General features: G+C 26.9%; 1 protein-coding gene across 1 annotated transcript in view; it reads left to right on the forward strand.

The window, feature by feature from the left end:
• Nucleotides 1–5,758: 5,758 nt before the first annotated feature.
• Nucleotides 5,759–18,548, forward strand: part of LOC100200033 (4-hydroxyphenylpyruvate dioxygenase) — a 15,554-nt gene continuing 2,764 nt past the window's right edge. The window contains exons 1-9 of the mRNA XM_065807443.1: nt 5,759–5,903; nt 6,093–6,119; nt 6,358–6,420; nt 6,684–6,788; nt 7,123–7,174; nt 11,267–11,349; nt 12,021–12,110; nt 13,507–13,610; nt 13,722–13,962. Coding sequence (XP_065663515.1) covers nt 5,901–5,903; nt 6,093–6,119; nt 6,358–6,420; nt 6,684–6,788; nt 7,123–7,174; nt 11,267–11,349; nt 12,021–12,110; nt 13,507–13,610; nt 13,722–13,962 — 768 coding nt within the window. The 5' untranslated portion in view covers nt 5,759–5,900. The remainder of the gene's footprint in view (nt 5,904–6,092; nt 6,120–6,357; nt 6,421–6,683; nt 6,789–7,122; nt 7,175–11,266; nt 11,350–12,020; nt 12,111–13,506; nt 13,611–13,721; nt 13,963–18,548) is intronic.

The raw sequence follows: 18,548 nt of genomic DNA on the forward strand, positions 1-18,548 counted from the left end.
GTAGACTTTTCATGCTTTTTTTACTTAATTTAAGTCGCGAAAAATATAGACTTCAGATTAAAAATTGTTTTTACTTTTAATGATTTAATTTTTTTTAAATAAAATAAAATAAAAAAGATTTTAGCTTTAAGTTTGTCAGGCTTATAAGTAACAAACTTTTTTTCTAAGTTAAAAGATATGCCGACTCACAATGGATTGGCGAGGTCTAATCTGAATGTACCAACAACAAGGATAAGCAAAATAGATTTTATAGACGTCGCCTAACGGGTTTTGGGTGGGACGAGTAATCTTCAAAATTATTTTAATCAGCTTGAATGATAGTTATTGTCTCTGTATTTAGCAAAAATACACGTTTAAATAAGTTTTTACTTTACTTTGCAACTAAGCTTATTAAATGGCAAAGTTTAATAAACTAATGTTATGCATGTACCAATATACAACGTTCTAGGTTAAGCGACAAAGGTCAATGTCTATTATAATCTAATGTAGACGATATTATTGGAATTACTTGAAACTGTTTCATTTTAGCACTACACGTTTTTTCTTTTGTTTGTTTTACAAAATAAAATAAGCGCTTTAAACTGTATAACCGAGTATAAACGCCATAAATTTAGTATTACAAAGACAGAAATAAAATAAAACTCTCAGTTGAATCTAAGCGCATTTGCAAACAAAACATGCAATAACATTCCTGCACCAAAATGCTTACACGCACGAACGTAAAAGATACGTGCGTTTTGCAAGTACTTATGATTGATTGATAATATTTAACTTTTAAATAAAAGTAGGAGCTGTGACAAGACCGTTTTTTCCAGTGGAGAAAAAACGGCATTTAAAAACCCAAAAAGGTTACATTTCAATGTTTTGAGAAAGTATATACTGATCATTTATAAAAAATCTTTGTATAAAGTGAAGAAAAAAATATTTTAATAAAAATTAAAAATCTTTTATTATTAGTTAAAACATTAAATAAATTATTCAAAAACTATCTTGTTTGGTTTTTAGTCTTCTTTGCATTATACCAAGTGCTCTGTGACTATCTTATTATATCTTCCTTCTTCGTGAACTTCCTGGTTAAAAGCTTTTCCGTGTTGCTCTGTAATAAAGCTATTAAGTCTTCTTGGAACACCTTTAATTTAGTAAAATTGACAATTTTTTTTTTTAATCAGTTAAAAGATACTCCAAGAAGGCTTGCGGTCCTATCACAGAGCACCGCTGAAGAGTATTTAACAAGGAAATTCACGCCTTCTCCGTTATCATTTACTGCAGCTGTGAATAGTAAATGACAGGGTCTCGGCTAAATTCTGAGTTTTTTACATTTCAGGCTCCGGCTAAACAGAAAATTGATAAGGGTGTCAAAACATAATTTAAAGGGTGTCAAAACATAATTTGGCACTCGGTGCCAAAACATAATTTATAATAAATTACATATTATTCCTTTATTTTTACTGGCTTATAATAATATGTTACAGAACTTTTGTTTGGATGAATATTTTCGTGTTTCTTTTTAAACTTGAGGGCCGCTGATGTCAGTGGTCCAAACGGTTTTTGCGTATCTATAATACCTTTTTATCTTAAAATATACAACTTTTAGCAATTTGCGGATTATTGGCATTTATATATATCATTTCAACCAATATATTTTCTTACATTTTGGATTTAAAAATCTTTATGTGTTGTACTATATAACAAATTCAAATTACGGATTGTAGAGAACTAAAATAAGAATAACGCTTGATACTAAATACTTTGCTACCGATAAGCATACTTTGGAATTAGAATGGGTGATTAAGATAAACCATAGGTTCCACATATAATTTGTGGATGCTGCAGATCAACACTGGTGAACCTGTTTTAAGGTGTCTGCTTCTTATTGCAGCCATGCAGCATATGGGAATTCTACGCAATGCATGAATTTCTTTGTCCAAGCGTAGATCCCGGTTCATTTTTTGGGAGAAGTCTTGTTAATAAACACGCATTAATTCAACTTTATTACTCACTTATTCAATGCCATCTAAATTATTCAAATATCGCATGGGGTAGTGCTAAAAAAAGTCAATTAGATCCTCTTTTTCGGCAACAGAAGCATTTAGCACGACTAATAAACTTTAAAGAACGTTTTACTTACGCAAAACCACTTTTATTCGAAATGAGTATGTTTAATATATACAAACTAAATGTTTTTAACGTTCTTTGCTTTATATTTAAATGTAAGATAAACTCAACTCCTATATCTTTTCAAAATTTATATTCAATAAAGCCCGAAAATAAATATGATCGAAGAAATGACAATTATTTATCAACATTATTCACATAAAAATTTTGGAAGGTCTTATATTTTATCGTGGAGCTTTTTTGTGGAACTATATAGTTTTAAAAAATTTTGATTTTTCCCAAAGTTGGAATTTTTCTACTTTCAAAAAGAAACTGAAAAAAGTTATTTTCTCAATAGATAATATTTTCAAGTTCTTCTGAATATTTTCATTTCTCTTTTATAAGTGTTATCTAAATGTAATTTAAAATATTTTATTTTATTTTTATTGTTTTGTCAAACGGTGTTTTATAATTGAGATACCTTATCTTATTTGTATGTAGGTTTTCAAAAACGGTATTTACTTTTCATTTTATATTTTTTTGAAACTATTGGTTTATTATTATTGTATTGTTAAATGGTTCTCGATGACATCTTACAATCCTCTTCGAGTTTCCGTGTTCTCATACAACGACATTTTTACTGTACAACGACATTTTTACCGGAAAATGTTGTTAAATGAACAAAAAAATAAAAAATAAAAATATAAAAAAAAAAAAAATTTTTTTGGAGAAAGGTTTTTACCTCTCTACATTAAGTTAAATTCAACATATTTATGAAGACTTACACAGAAAAAAGCTTTAAAATATAAACAATCAATTTTTTGAGGCTTTTAACTGCTAATGTCTGGAGTTTTGGGTGTTACGATAAAGCAGGTTATAGCCTGTGAGCTGTATAATCTGGTGACTGGTGCATAAAGTAGTAGAGCTTTTGCGCATATATAAATTAATTGATCTCTTTGCACCAGGTTCATCTGAATGTGTGTAATTATTTTGTTGATTTATTGTATCCACCAATAAGAAAAAAAAGTAAAATAAGATAAAATTAAGATATAAAATTTGTTTTAACTATTTTCACTTATATACAGTTACTTTTACCATTTAGAACCCTCTTCTTGACCCTCCTGAACTTGCAGAGCAAGTGGACCTTGTGAGCATGCTAGAGGTGCAGAATATCTATCAAGATGTGCAATTTGCAGTCTCATTAGGATTTCTTTAGGATGAATTTTGGTGCAGTTATTAAAATACAATGTTAACGGTTTTGATAAATTATGTTTTTAATGCATACGGAATAAGATATTAATGGAGATAATGAAAATAATGAAATATGGTAATGATAAGAAACTAGAGTTTGATTACCTTTTAACTACAAGTAGAAGCCACGCTTTTACACTTTTAAGGACATTTATCTGTAATGCTATTTACTATGTTCGACAGTAAGATGTCATAGTTTTAATACTTTTGCAGTTATGCAAGAAACATCATGTTCATTTATAACTTAATTTTTGTGTGTTTTAAACGACTTTTTCCTGGTTATCAAGGTATTAAGAAGACCTGGTCTTGTCATAGAGTACTGCTAATGAAAATTTATCGAGGAGGTTTTTCCAGCTTCATAACCGATGTCGTATATATGGCCAGAAGGAGAATCGAGCCTCAGACCTATTGTTTTTGAAACCGGTGATCAAAACACTCTACCACGCCTTCTCAAAACCGTCGCATATACTGGCATATAGTGCTTATATAAGTGTGTGCTTGAACTGAACTTTACGTTTTTTAAAAATGGTTTGGTTTAGCAAAGTTGCGGTAATCGGTTTTATCAAACAATGGATTGTATGAATATTGAAGTTAGAGAATCTGACTGCATTTACTATGTTAAATGAAACTGACAACATATTTTTAAATTTTGATAACTTTTGAGGTTATAAGAGACCATACTATAATCTTTGATTCATTCTAACCCTTTGGGCACTGGACCCTAAAAAGACTTAAAAGGCGTCTTTTTTTTACGATTCATGCTCACTTGAAATGCATTGTCCTTGAAAATAATTCCCAGCTACACAATCTAAACCTGTGATACTTTTATTATAAACAAAAAGAACAAAAACTAGTTTTCGAGTCTTTATTTGCTATAAGTTTTCATAGAGGGCTGGGTTTACAGGTTTAAGTCTAAAATTTGTACATGTTTACATTTTCAGATTGTTTTGCGTCGAAGTATTTTTATTAATGACATATGGCCGGGTGAATAAAAAAAAGCAAACGCTTTTTTTTATTCACCCGGCATTTTTGGATTTATTGCTCAGCTTTACATAAAGCTGAGCAAAACTTCAAATACGCTGAGTGAAAGCGATTGCTTTTTTTTATTCACACGGCCTATATTTCTAGCTAATGAAGTTTTATATTTATTTTAAAGCATTCTTCATATTTGTTTATAAACTATTAATGTTTATTAACTATTTATTCAACTTATATTACTATTGTTATAAACTATTTATTTAACTATAGTTAAATAAAATGTATAGTTTCGCTTATGATTAAAGATTAAGAAAGAAAATCTAAAGCATTAATAACTTTAAACATGCTTAACGCAAAAAGTCGCCCTTTTACAGTAATTTAATTAGTTATTTGCGTAATGGATTACGATGCAAAAATGCTGCGTCCAATATCCTTAAAAAATAATTAAGATGTGTATATAAATATATACATAAGTAGCTTTATAACAGTAAATTTTAGGTACAAATCAAATTTAATTCGAATGCAAAATAATAAAAAAATGTACAAATAATTAAATCGATTTCATTTAATAAATAGTAGATTCCACTTAATAAATAAGTTTGATTTACAATAGAGTTAATAAAAAAAGTAAAAATAGTTGAACCTTAACTAATTTGATAACATAATATTGTCCGGTTAAGTTTTTTTTAGTTTGGTTAAGTTTTTTTAGATTTATTGTTTGTATTTTTATTTAGATAAACATGGTAAATATGAAATTCCGACTCAGCTTAAGTAATTTTTAGTTAATGATGAATTTAAGATTGATAATTTTAGTAAAGTTAGAATTATTTAACAACCGTCAAGTATCAATCATAGTTATTTGCTATGACCGAATGTGATGTTGCTAAAAGTTTTTATCGTAAATATACTCACTTGTATTGTCAATACGTCAATAGTATTGACTTTTTAGAAGAAATACACTGGTACAAAAAGTCTTTTTTAGTTTATTTGTATAATAATCTAAGAAAAAGGGTGCCGGAACTTGTAAAAATAAGCTAAAAATAGCAGGCCGTGGTAACAATATTTTTTTTTGCACCTTAAGGAAATCTGAAGAAAAAAAGTACGTTATAAGATATTAAAACAAATTTTTGAGCATGAAATAGGATAATTTTTTGTTGCGTTACTTAAGCATTTTTTAATTAGTCTATAAGTATTTATAAGCAGTTGTATTATACATGTACATAGGTTTAAATGCACAATACACTTTTGCACAATTGCACTTTTAAGTAGTTATTGCCAGTTATTATTATCATTTAAAAAATTATTAAATGTATATAAGTATTGTAAAAAAATGATAAAAATATTATGCTTATGATTATTTTACATAATATATATATATATATATATATATATATATATATATATATATATATATATATATATATATATATATGATATAAGTAAAATAAAAAACAATAATTTGTATTAGCTGAAGTAATTTTTTTTATGGATTTGTGTTTTATTGTTATGTTCTAGTCATAATTATTGACATTATCTTGACTTATTGCATTAGAAGTTCTGTAATTTTTACTATTATAATGGTAATTTTTTTTTGTTGCTTGCTACATTTATTAATTACTTTTTATCCATGCTTTTTTTTAATTTAATCATAAATATTTTTATGTTAACATGCATGTGAGCAATAGATAATGTGTGCATGACATCTTTACCCTAGCATCATGCACATATATCTTTATATTTAGCCTAAAAAGAAATATTTTTGTTTTTAGACTTCATACAAGGACAAAGGAGAAAAGGTTAAATTTAAATGTTTTAAAAGTTTACTTTATATTAGATATCATGTTTGCAATTTTATTAGTTAATTAGATTGGTTTAAAACTTTATGTGATAAAAAGTAAATGATTATTTAAGATTGTTTGAACAATATTGCTTATACAACTGTTATATTATAATAAATGAAGTTAAAATAAATAAAATTGAAATTGTTAGAATTATTTGACTAGAATGTTTAAATAGTGTATGTTTAAATTTCAGCCAGAAGTTGGTAAGTTTATTTCATTTGACCATATTCGATTTTGGGTTGGAAATGCTAAACAGGTACAAAGATTCAGATTTTTTATATTTAATATTCAATTATTTAAATTTTTTAAATATTATTAAGTTTTTATTTTCTCATATTTAATGTTATGATATCTAATATTAAGGCCTAAATTCTGGCTCATTTAACAAAATCTAATGTTATTGACTTATAAAAATTATTAATAGCATTATTATACAATTAATGACATTGTGTCATGTTTTTAAATTAGGCTTGTACTTAAGTATTATAGCTAATGTAGATAATTATTTTTTAATTAAAGGCTGCCTCTTACTACTGCACAAGATTTGGTTTTGAACCTTTTTGCTATAGGGGACTAGAAACAGGGTCTCGTGACATTGCTTCTCATGTTGTAAAACAAAACAAAGTAAGAAAACAAAAGTTTTTATAAAAGTTAATTTTTCATTTTTGATTAAGATTAATATTGTGATTAATGTGATAAAGATTAATATTATGTAGGTATAATCTATAAAATATAATTTTTTTAATTTGTACATATAAATTTTATGTTTCATTTTTTCGTTATAGGGGATATTTTTTAATGATGTAGTTTTCTTAAAAAAATGGGTTCTGTTAATTGTAACAACTATTGCACCTCAGTTATACGATATAGGGCTGAATGGGGTTAAAAGTTTTTTTAAATAGTATGATCAGTTAAGTATGCTCCTTGTTGGATTGAATTTACTGTTTTATTTTCATAGATTTTGTTTGTCTTTGAGTCTCCTTATAACCCAGCAGGACCTATAACAGAAGGTGAATTATAATATTATTTATTATAACAACATATTAAAGTTTACATTTGCTGTATACATTTTAATGTGTTTTTTATTTATTTAAGTTGTGTTCTTTTATTTAATTTTTGCTTTTTAAATTTTCTTTTGTGTTATGTTAAGAGCAAAGTCCATCAATTTTTTCAACTCTGAGATCTAAAATGATAGACTCCAAAATCTGGTATTTTTTAAATTATTTTCAAATTATCTGTTATGAATTAAACACAAAATTTAGTTTGTCCTGTAGTTGCTGGAATCTAGAAACCGTACATTTTTTAATACAGCAATTATTTTTTTAAATAAAATAATAGCTTTGTTAAACAAATATTATTAAATCTGCATTCTTTCATTAACATTCATTCACCTGCATTCATTTTGTAACAGGATTGGTAGGTAACATGGCACCAAATGTTGCATGACTGAAACTGCATTAAATGTTGCATGAATGAAATTATTAATAAACACTCATATACACACTACAGCTTTTTGTAAAAACAAAAAATGAAATTATGTTGTTTATTCACATCAGTTATTATATCTATTTTTATGAGCTTTTTACAGCTTTTTTGTAAGCTGGTTACATAGGATAGGTTGGGACCTTATTTACCACTTGTCTAGCTTGTTAGTTTAACATTATATTTAAAAGAAGATGCGAACTTCCTGGGTAAATGTTCCTTTGCTATGCTTTTTGACAAGACCATTAGATCTTCTATAAGCAACTTAATAACTTGAAAAGAAAATAAAACATTATAAAAAGTCACAAATCCTTAACGGGTTCTTGAGACTCTAGACTCTGATTCTGCATCCCTGTATATATATATAGACTCCTTCACATTGACAGGGGCTATTCTAGGAAAATAATTTGGGCAGTGGTACCTTGTGTCGGCGCCTTTCTGTAAGAATTTTTTCGTGAAAAAAACGTCCTTTATTTTTGAATTTGGGCGGTGCCCAAATAATGATAGATGTCCATTCACACTATCATTATTTGGATAGTCAATCAGATTGCATTCCCTTAACCTATTCATTTTCCATAGAGCACTTATATCCTGTTTAGAAAAAAGTATACATAAAAGTATATAGGTATCCTCAGAAAGCACTATAAGTGTAAGCTCCAACCATTACTTACTTGCATTAATTACATTACTATTACCATTACTTGTTATGTGCACAAAAAAAATGATATTGCTGTCATAAACTGATAAAAATAAAAGTTAAATGTGATATTATTGATAAATAACTGATTTTGTTATTGGTGTGCAACTGTCAATGTTACCAGTTTATGGGATAACACTGACATTAGTATATTTCTTGCTGTAAATGTTAACTTACACTGTGAGATATACACTGTGAAATTATCATTTAATTTTTTACAAGCATTTTAAATATATACTAGCACCAACCTAAATTTTTGTTTTAAAAATTAACAGCATTAATAAGTTGTAAAATTGTAATGAAAATGTAATGAAGTATTATTATTTGAAAGATTTTAGCTTTAGTTCTGATAATGTCTAAAAAATGTAGTAGTAGAGTAGTAAAAAGTAGTACGCACCACCCAAGTGGCTAAAAAAGTTTAATTTAGAATTAAAAACTTTTTTTCTAAATATTGTCAAACTATTAAGCTCTACAATACATTAATGACAAAATCTTGCAGTGTTGTAATTTTTTGCGACTGACTTTTCGGTGTTTGATTTAATTTTTAAAATAACTAGGTAACTTTTTACTTCTTTAGGTTCTGGTGTTTTGTTCTTAGCTGTTTTATGTAATAATTATTAGGTGTGGTTTTTAACTTTCTGCAAGTGTTTGGCATGTGGGTAACATTGACATCTAACATGCCAATGTTACCCACATGCCAAAAAAGCCCATAATGTGTTACCTTTTTTAAATGCAATAAGATTTTAAAGTTCTGTATTTTTACTTGCCTTGAGCTATTCTCTTTTTACACTATGTTGAAAACAGGGAGCATTAAGGTTAATTTTTGAGCTAAATAAAATCAAGCAAGTGTGACTATTTTTAACTAGGTTTTTTGCATGCGGGTTGGGTAACCAAACAACACTACGGAGCTTAAAAGTTGAATTCAAGTTTACTAAATAATTTGAACCATCAAACTAAACCATTGTGGTTTTTAATTTTCCCTACAAATAAAATAAAGTGTTGTTGTATGTTTTTACTTTAAATTAAACGATTTAAGGTGTGCAACTATACATAGCAAAGCAATTTAAAAACAGTATGGCTATATATAAAAAAGAATGAAGTATTTCTATTATTTTAAAAGCTCATAATTTAATGAAGTTTGTTAACTTAATTAGGAATGAAAGTTATTAAAATTAAAATAAATATCTAAAACATCATCTGTTGCAATTGTAGATTGTGAGCATGCTGAAATTACCCAGTCTTTTTCATTGAAATTACCTAGTTTAAAGTCCTAAAATTGAAGTTAAAAACATCAACCAAATTGATGATTTTAATTTCAAATGAATTTGAACTATCAATTCAAATTGCTACAGTTGATGAGTTTTGAAAACTTTGTTAATTCTGGCAACATATTAAAATTTTTTTTTCAAATGACTTTATTTTAGAAGATATTTTGTTAGAATTGTTGAAGAGTAACAAGATATTAAAAAAATGTTAAATTGAGTTAATTGAGGAAAAAGTGCACGAACAAAACTAATTAAAAAAATAACAGTGAAAAAACTAACTGGTAAAACGATAACTAAACCTAGAGCTGAAGGAATTTTATTTTTTGTTAAAATGGCCGTTGGTACACTAATAAATTTTAGATATTTACTTGTCGTTGTGGATGTTTACTTTTGATTGTGGGTATTTACTTATAGTAGTTAAATTTGAACAGTTACTTCAAAAGCTCTAAAGTTGTTTGAAAAAAAGTTATCTGAGGCAATGAAATAAAATATACGTTATTATGCTATACTATGTTTACTTGTGGTTTTGAATGTTTACTTATAGTAGTTAAATTTGAACAGTTGCTTCAAAAGCTCTAAAGTTGTTTATATATATATATATATATATATATATATATATATATATATATATATATATATATATATATATATATATATATATATATATATATATATATATATATATATATATATATATATATATATATATATATATATATATATATATATATATATATATATATATATATATATATATATATATATATATATATATATATATATATATATATATATATATATATATAAATATATATATATATATATATATATATATGAATTCATATATTATTTTTATATTGAAGTACAATCGACATACTAATAATATCATTTAAACAAAGTTTTTGATATGACAAACTTTTTGAAAACATTTAAAAAAAAAAAACACACACACATACACTTAATGAATCTTTTGCATAGCAGTATGTCAATTGCACTTCAATATAAAAATATTATATGGATTCATGTAGAATTTATATAGATATACCTATGTAAAATACAGTATAGTATAATTACATATAATATTTTATTTCATTGGCTTATATAATCCCTTTTCAAACAACTTTAGAGCTTTTGAAGCAACAGTTTAAACTTAATTTTTATAAGTATTGCTTGCCAGACCCTCGATAAATATATAATGATAAATAGGTGTATGTACTAGAGCCCTATTTCAATATCATCAGTAACATTTTATGCACAGCTAAATCTGCATTTATTGATACATGCATAAATATTCAATATAGTAAATATTTAAATAAAGTTTTTGAAATGCAATACTTTTTGAAGAAAAATAACAACAACACACTTAATGAAGCTTTTGTATATCAGTCATATGCGAAAGATTCATAAAGTATGTGTGTAAATACAAATATATTTGTGCACTTAACTGATGATGTCATATTGAAACAGTCATCTCCTGCTAATGTATGCTTTAGTACATACATCAGTTGAGAATTTGGCTGGTACGCTTATGTTTACATTTTTTTGTAAGTGTACCTGTCCAAAAAATAATTTTCCTTTTTTTTTTTTTTCACTTGCAATTTATTTAAAATAATAAATATTATAAATAATAAATGTTGATTTATTTTGTACAATTTAAGAGTATGGTAATCATCAAACTAAACATGGAGATGGTGTCAAAGATATTGCTTTTGAAGTAGAAGATTGTGTAAAACTTTATCATGTAAGTCATTTAATATTTTTATCTAAAATATATTTACATCAAAATTATTTTTTTTTCCATTTCAATTTTAACTTTTGTTAACAAATTTAAAAAAAAAAAACTTTAGAAAAAGCTGAATGGAGCTCAGACCTTTCCAAGCCTATTTCTAGTATAATAGTATAGTTCAAGGCTAACACTTTTTTGTGTTGGGTTTTAATTGCTTTTAATTGGTTTGAATGTATATAAAATATCCTTGGAGTTTTTTAAAAATTAATTAACTTCACAAATAATAAAAAATATGCCTCAAATAAATAATAGTTTTTATTATATTCACATTTGGTTTCTTGAGTTTTTTGAAAGTTCTTATCAATTTTTGAAATTTTAGAATCATAAATTTTGTTTTTATTCAATTAAGTTAATATACTTTAACTTGAGTCAGATATATCATTTTTTTTTACAAATGTCATATTAAAAATGAAATTTTGTGCTTCAAATCTTCATTGTGCTACAAAATGTAGTTTTTTTTTATATATATGTATACAAACCCAACTTAGTATTGGATTTCTTCTATCAAAGCTGACCTCAGTCAAAATTAAAACCTCTGGTCTCTTTAAACTAAATCATAATTAAGTTAATGAAATTAATTAAAATACTATTTAAGTTTAATACAAATAATAATTTTTTTCTTTCAGAAAACTATAGAAAAAGGTGGTATATCAATAAAGGAACCTTGGGAAGAAACTGACGAAAATGGCACTGTAGTATTTGCTTGTGTAAAAACGGTGTGTTTTTATTATTTATTTAAGGAGCTAATAATGCGGTAGTGGGTTAGTGGTAGAGCTTGCTTCTAAGTAAGAAGTTCTTAGTTCGATCCCAATGTCCCCTTGTAGTACTGCAGTGCAGTACTACAAAGGGACATTTATTTGCGCAGCAGTTTGTCTCATGTTTCAGAGCAAGTATGCAGAGTCCTAAAAAGGGCTTCTGATTTGAAAGTCACAAGAAAATTACTTCCTACTAGTTTTTAATATTTTAGAAGCTTTAAAAATATAAAAAAAGTTTATAGACTACTATAGGTAAAAAAATTAAGACTTTTCGGTTAGAGAAACAATCAGTTTTTGAACCCGAAGTCTCAAGGTATAATGGTGGCAAGAACTCCGGGACTCAGAGCTTATAAATAATAAGTTCCAAGTCATTAAATTTTATGAATTTTTTTCTTATAATATTTTCTTATAATTATCTTCTTATAAATCAACCAACATGTTTAGAGATTCTGGGCACCAGATACCATGGAAAATTAGAGCTATAAAGCTGGAGTCTTTTTGGGTCTCAGCATCCCTGGTCGAGAGAAGATTGAACCAACAATTAAAAAAAAAAGAGTAATCTCCTTGACAGTAGTGTCTCTGAGGTCATGGGAAAGTTAAGAGTGATAAACATCTCTGAATTTCTAGGATTATCAAAGTGGTGTATATTCTTAAAGGTGCTGCAGAGAAAAAATGTTTTTATCTAAACTTTGATTATTTGCATCGAAAAAATGTAAAATTACAAAACTATAATTATTTACATTTTAATGTCTTTTTAATGCCAACTATAACTATTAGTGCTTGCAAAGAAGATTAAAATTAGTGTGTGCTGTTTGGTTAGTATTTGATTAACTGAACACTATTCATTAGTAATCTATTGATTGTATTGGTAGTATTTTTTTGTTATACATATGTTTCAAAGCCTTACACCATAGTACAGACCACGTACTATTTTATACTGCATAAACAGTACTGAATTGAAGGCAAATTTATAAAGACAAGAGATGTTGTTTTTAAGTTAGTAAAAATTTTTTGAATAATGAAAGGAAAAAGCAAAAGTGTTTATGATGCAAAATGATTTATTTAGCAAAAGTGTTTATGATGAAAAAAAGAATAAACAGTTAATAGTAATGTTTTGATAGTGTGATAAAGCATTTTAGCCCAAGTATAACCTCTCCCATACACTTTTAAAAATAAGATTTTTTTTTTAAAGATATGGGGACATTAACTGCTTTCCTATATCATTATGGGACCTAGGGAGATTTATTAACAAATTTACATCTATAAAACTTATATAAAAAATCTGAAACCTAATTATATTGATTTTTCTAATCTTTTTTTTAAATAAACTTTTATTTGTTTAAATGTTTAATTTTAGTATGGAGACACTGTTCACACTTTTATTGAAAGAAAAAATTATAAGGGACCATTTTTGCCAGGCTTTCAACTTTCAGATGTAAAGGATGTTTTACTTGAAAAATTGTAAGTTATGCAGTTTTATGAAGTTATAACTTTTTATGGATAAAATCCCTAGTTTTTCTATATGCAACATACTGACAATAAAGTTATATATTTGCTTTTAATTTTTTTTAGACCAAAGGTCGGACTCAATTTTATTGATCATATTGTAGGAAATCAACCAGATTTAGAAATGTCATCTGTGGTAGAAAGCTATGAGAAAAATTTGCAATTTCATCGCTTTTGGTCTGTTGATGATGAAGCCATTCACACTGAATACAGTTCTTTGCGCTCTATTGTGGTAACAAATTATGAGGAAACCATTAAGATGCCCATTAATGAACCTGCAAAAGGAAAGAAAAAAAGTCAAATCCAAGTATGTGTGTAAATCTTTATCAATTTGCTATGAATATATATATATATATATATATATATATATATATATATATATATATATATATATATATATATATATATATATATATATATATATATATATATATATATATATATGTAGACATTGGCGGTAGTAAATGAGTGGAGAAAAGCTCTCCTAAAACAAATACGGCAAGCCATGCGAGTAGCTCCTCTAAAAACTCTTTACATGAGCTTTCGGGTTTTTCATTGATTTTTTTTTATTTGTAGCTATCTGTTTATTCATTAAATATATTGCTTATTAAATACAAAATTTAATTTTATACTCTTTACAAAAATATTATAAATTTATTTTTTCATAATAGGATTTTTTTTTAAGAATTAATTTTTAATTTAAGAAACCAATTAGTTAGTCGAATCTAATTAAAAACTTTTGCATTTCAATTGGCGCTCTTTTTTTAATTTTTTTTATTTATTTGTAATAACCGTGCTTTAATAAATCATTGCAGTTTATTATGCAATTATTAGTTTATTTTTAAAATGACTTTTTCATCTTTCATGATAATACTCTTCTTTTATAAACAATTTTGGGAACTAGACCGTATTGTCATTAATATTATAGTGATATTACACAGTATTTCACACAAAAGATTTTAGAAGAAAAAATCTCTCTGCACTGCATACCTGCAAAACAAAATTGTTGTAGTATAGAATAGCTTATATTACTATACCGTTGAGTTGTAAGCCATTTGTATAGTAAAATATAATCCAAGCACTACAGAAAAACCAGTAAATGTTATGCAAAATAAATAAATAATCACATTTTGTAAACAAAAAAAGTCAATCTAAAACTCAAACTTTGTCTTTTTTACTTCATGTAGTTTGTAGTTTTTTTACTTTTTCTAATTAATATCTTAAAAAAAAAGAAAAAAAAGTGGTTTATATTTATGAAAGTATTATACTTTTGCGAGAGCCGTAAATTGCTCTTGTAAACCACTCTAGGATTTGTGGGCAAGAGCAACAGCTAAAGCTTTTGCTTCCTGCTGAGGCCTTTTAATGTATTTATGTATGTGTATGTGTGTATGTATATGTATGTATGTATGTATGTATGTATGTATGTATGTATGTATGTATGTATGTATGTATGTATGTATGTATGTATGTATTTATATGTATGTATGTATGTATGTATTTATATGTATGTATGTATGTATTTATATGTATGTATGTATGTATGTATATACACACACACACAGAGTTTTATAAATATGTACACACTCATAAAGTTTTAAATATTCGGGTTTGAGTTATGCAAAAAGCAAATTTAAAGCGAAGTTTTCATGTTTGGTAAAGATACAAAAAGAAAAGTACATACATTGGCTGATGTTCTATAATATCTTTGATTTAACTTATTTTTATATAAATATTAAATTAAATTAAAAATACAAAGTTATTAAATTAAAAAAAATTTAAAAATAAATACATAAAAAGTAGTTACAATAACAAAAAAAAATGTAAATGTGTTGAAATTTGCAAAAGAAACGGGCAAGACAATTTTTATTGATATAGAGTTAGATGGGGTAATTCTTTCAATTTAAATAACTTGAGAACTAAATATGAAAATCAATTTTTTTTTTATTGTTAATAATATTTTTATAACCTTTACATCCATAAATTTTTTTTCTTTCAAATAATTAGAATGAAAAAAATGGGGTGGCAAAATTACCCCAATAAAATCTAATTTGGGGGAATTTTGCCACCTATGTTATTTACAACATAGGTAGCAAAATAAATTTTTTATTTTAAATTATAAATCTTAAAAACACATTTACAATCGGTTAAAAGAAATCTAACAAAATTCAGTAAGTGGGGGCATGGCCATTGATACCAAGAGGTATCTGGGCATGTCCCCCCCCCCCCTCCACCTTTTTTACCAATTTTTTTTTTCTTTAGAAAGGTAGGATAATTTAAAAGCCGTGAAGACGGTCCTGGGGGGGAGGGTAATTATTTGACTAAAAAAAGAATTTTAAAATAATCAAGCAAACGTAAAAAAAATCATTTTACAAATTATAATACATTAGAGATGAAGAGATAAAAGTCAAAAACTCATTGTTTTCTACACTTTACTGAGTAATAAAATTCTATTGTATTTTTTTTGGGTCGACATTTTTCACAAACCCATTTTTGACAAGAACTTTTCTCACATTGCAACCAAAGGGTTTTCTGGTCAGTTGTTGCGCTATTAAATTGCTTTTGATACTTTGCTTTACTGCATTTATTCTTTGCTATATATTTGAGTTTCTGTTTTTGCCGAGGTCATCTTCTTTTTTCATCAGTTTTATTTGCTCGATAGTTGGTTTTGGATTTTTTATTTTTTAATTAATTTAATTATCTAATCAAAAGCGCATAAGACCAACATGACCTGATAAATTAATTACCAAAATAAGAGGAAGGGAAATAATATTAATTATCCAATCAAAGCGCATTTCTATTTAATATAAATAGGTGGCAAAATTCCCTCATTTAGTATTTCCGTAATAACTTTGGAACTGATCAAAATTAGAAAGAAAAAAACAATACAAAGATTCTTTAAAAAATATCCAATGTTTTAGTCTTTTAAAATTTGAATGGAAATAAATAATTTGATTTTTATGAGAATTTTAATTTTCCTGTTTTTTAATAGATTATTTTTGTCAATTAATTTTTTTATCAAGTTTTCACAAAAAGAAGATTTTTTTTTACATAATTTGATAAGAAATTTGTTTTTCATCTAATAGAAATTTGAATTATAAAAAAATCTTATTCCTGAGTAAAGTTATAGTTATAAAAGTAGATATACACCAATTGGTGGCGAAATTTCTAAAGTGGCAAAATTAACCCATTTTTAAATAATTAAATATAAATGAATGCAGTATGCATTGTTTTTTAGATTTTTATTATCATTCAAAGTTATAATTATAAAAGTCTTTTTACACTAAATGTCTAGTTTGTGTACTAAAGAACTTTTAAATATAAGAATAAATAAGCTAGTGCAGTGAATTTAGAAATCAGACAATAAATAAATTATTAATAATATGATGTGTGTGTATATATATATATATATATATATATATATATATATATATATATATATATATATATATATATATATATATATATATATATATATATATACAGTATCGGACAAAACGAGTGCAACCAAATAATGCTAATTTAGTTTCTTTATATAAAAGTGCTGCATTTTTTCAATTTAGAGAAATAACTATGTAACTGTTTAGAGACAAAGTTCTTCAAGTTTTATTAATCACAAAGTTCATTATTTGTACACGAAAATTAATTAATTAATCAAAAGTATTAAAAAAAGTTGATTTCCTTCTGGACAAAACAAGTGCAACTCGACAAAATATTGAGCAAGCTGTATTTCGCTATCAATATTTCGTGGTGAATCCTTTGTTGTCGATCACAGCCTTGCATCTTCGAGGCATAGATTCGATCAGGTGATCAATAAAACTTTGTGGAATCGCTGCCCAGGCCTTTTGGATTTGTTCAAACAGTTGATCCTTATTACGAACACCTTCACGATTAATTCTGCGGTTGACGATCTCCCACAGGTTCTCGATAGGGTTGAGATCCGGAGATTGAGGCGGCCAATCCATAACCGATAGGTGGTTGTCTTGAAACCACTGCTTGACTACTTTTGCAGTGTGTTTCGGATCGTTGTCTTGCTGAAAAACCCATTTTATTGGCATATTCCATTCAGCATAAGGTAACATAACATCTTTCAGGATATTTTTATACATGAAACGGTCCATTATTCCATCGTTTCGATGTATTGGACCTAGACCGTTAGCAGAAAAACACCCCCAGACCATTACATTGCCTCCACCATGCTTCACGGTCTTATGGCAGTAACGTAAATCAAGGTGTTTTCCTGCCGGTCGACATACACGGCAAATGCCATCGCTCCCAATGATGTTGAACTTCGATTCATCACTGAACAGGACAGTTCGCCATTTCTGCACATTCCAGTCAATATGAGATGTAGCAAACAGGAGTCTTTTCTTCTGGTTTTTTAGTGAAATTAGCGGTTTCTTTGCAGGGCGTCGATAAAACAATCCGGCTTCAACAGCACGTCCTCTGATTGATTTTCTTTCTTAGTTCCAATCCAAGACTGTCGGGAGCCATTTTCGCACTTGAAGTCATAAAAATAATAAAAATAAATAATCATGCTACTCAAGGCTTACCGTGTTACATTTACCTTGTGATGATACAATTGTGGAACACAACGTCTTGGTTGGATGTGGACTGAATTGATGTAATGAAACACTTGTTGTATTTCACTTCTTGTATTGATGTTCTTCGATCAAACACTTTGATAAAACTCACTTCGATAAACTGTCTTGATAATACTGACTGATTGACTTCCATATACTGACTGAATTACATGTCGATTTACATGTCTCTTATATAGTAAAATGAACCTGTGTGAACCTGTTCTGGAAGATTCTAGATGCTTCTTTTCGATGCTTCTGGAAGCTTCTGGATGCATCTGGATGCTTCTGAATGTTTCTGGATATTTCTGGATGC

Source organism: Hydra vulgaris, chromosome 10 (genome assembly GCF_038396675.1).
Source record: "Hydra vulgaris chromosome 10, alternate assembly HydraT2T_AEP".
NCBI classification, from domain to species: domain Eukaryota; kingdom Metazoa; phylum Cnidaria; class Hydrozoa; order Anthoathecata; family Hydridae; genus Hydra; species Hydra vulgaris.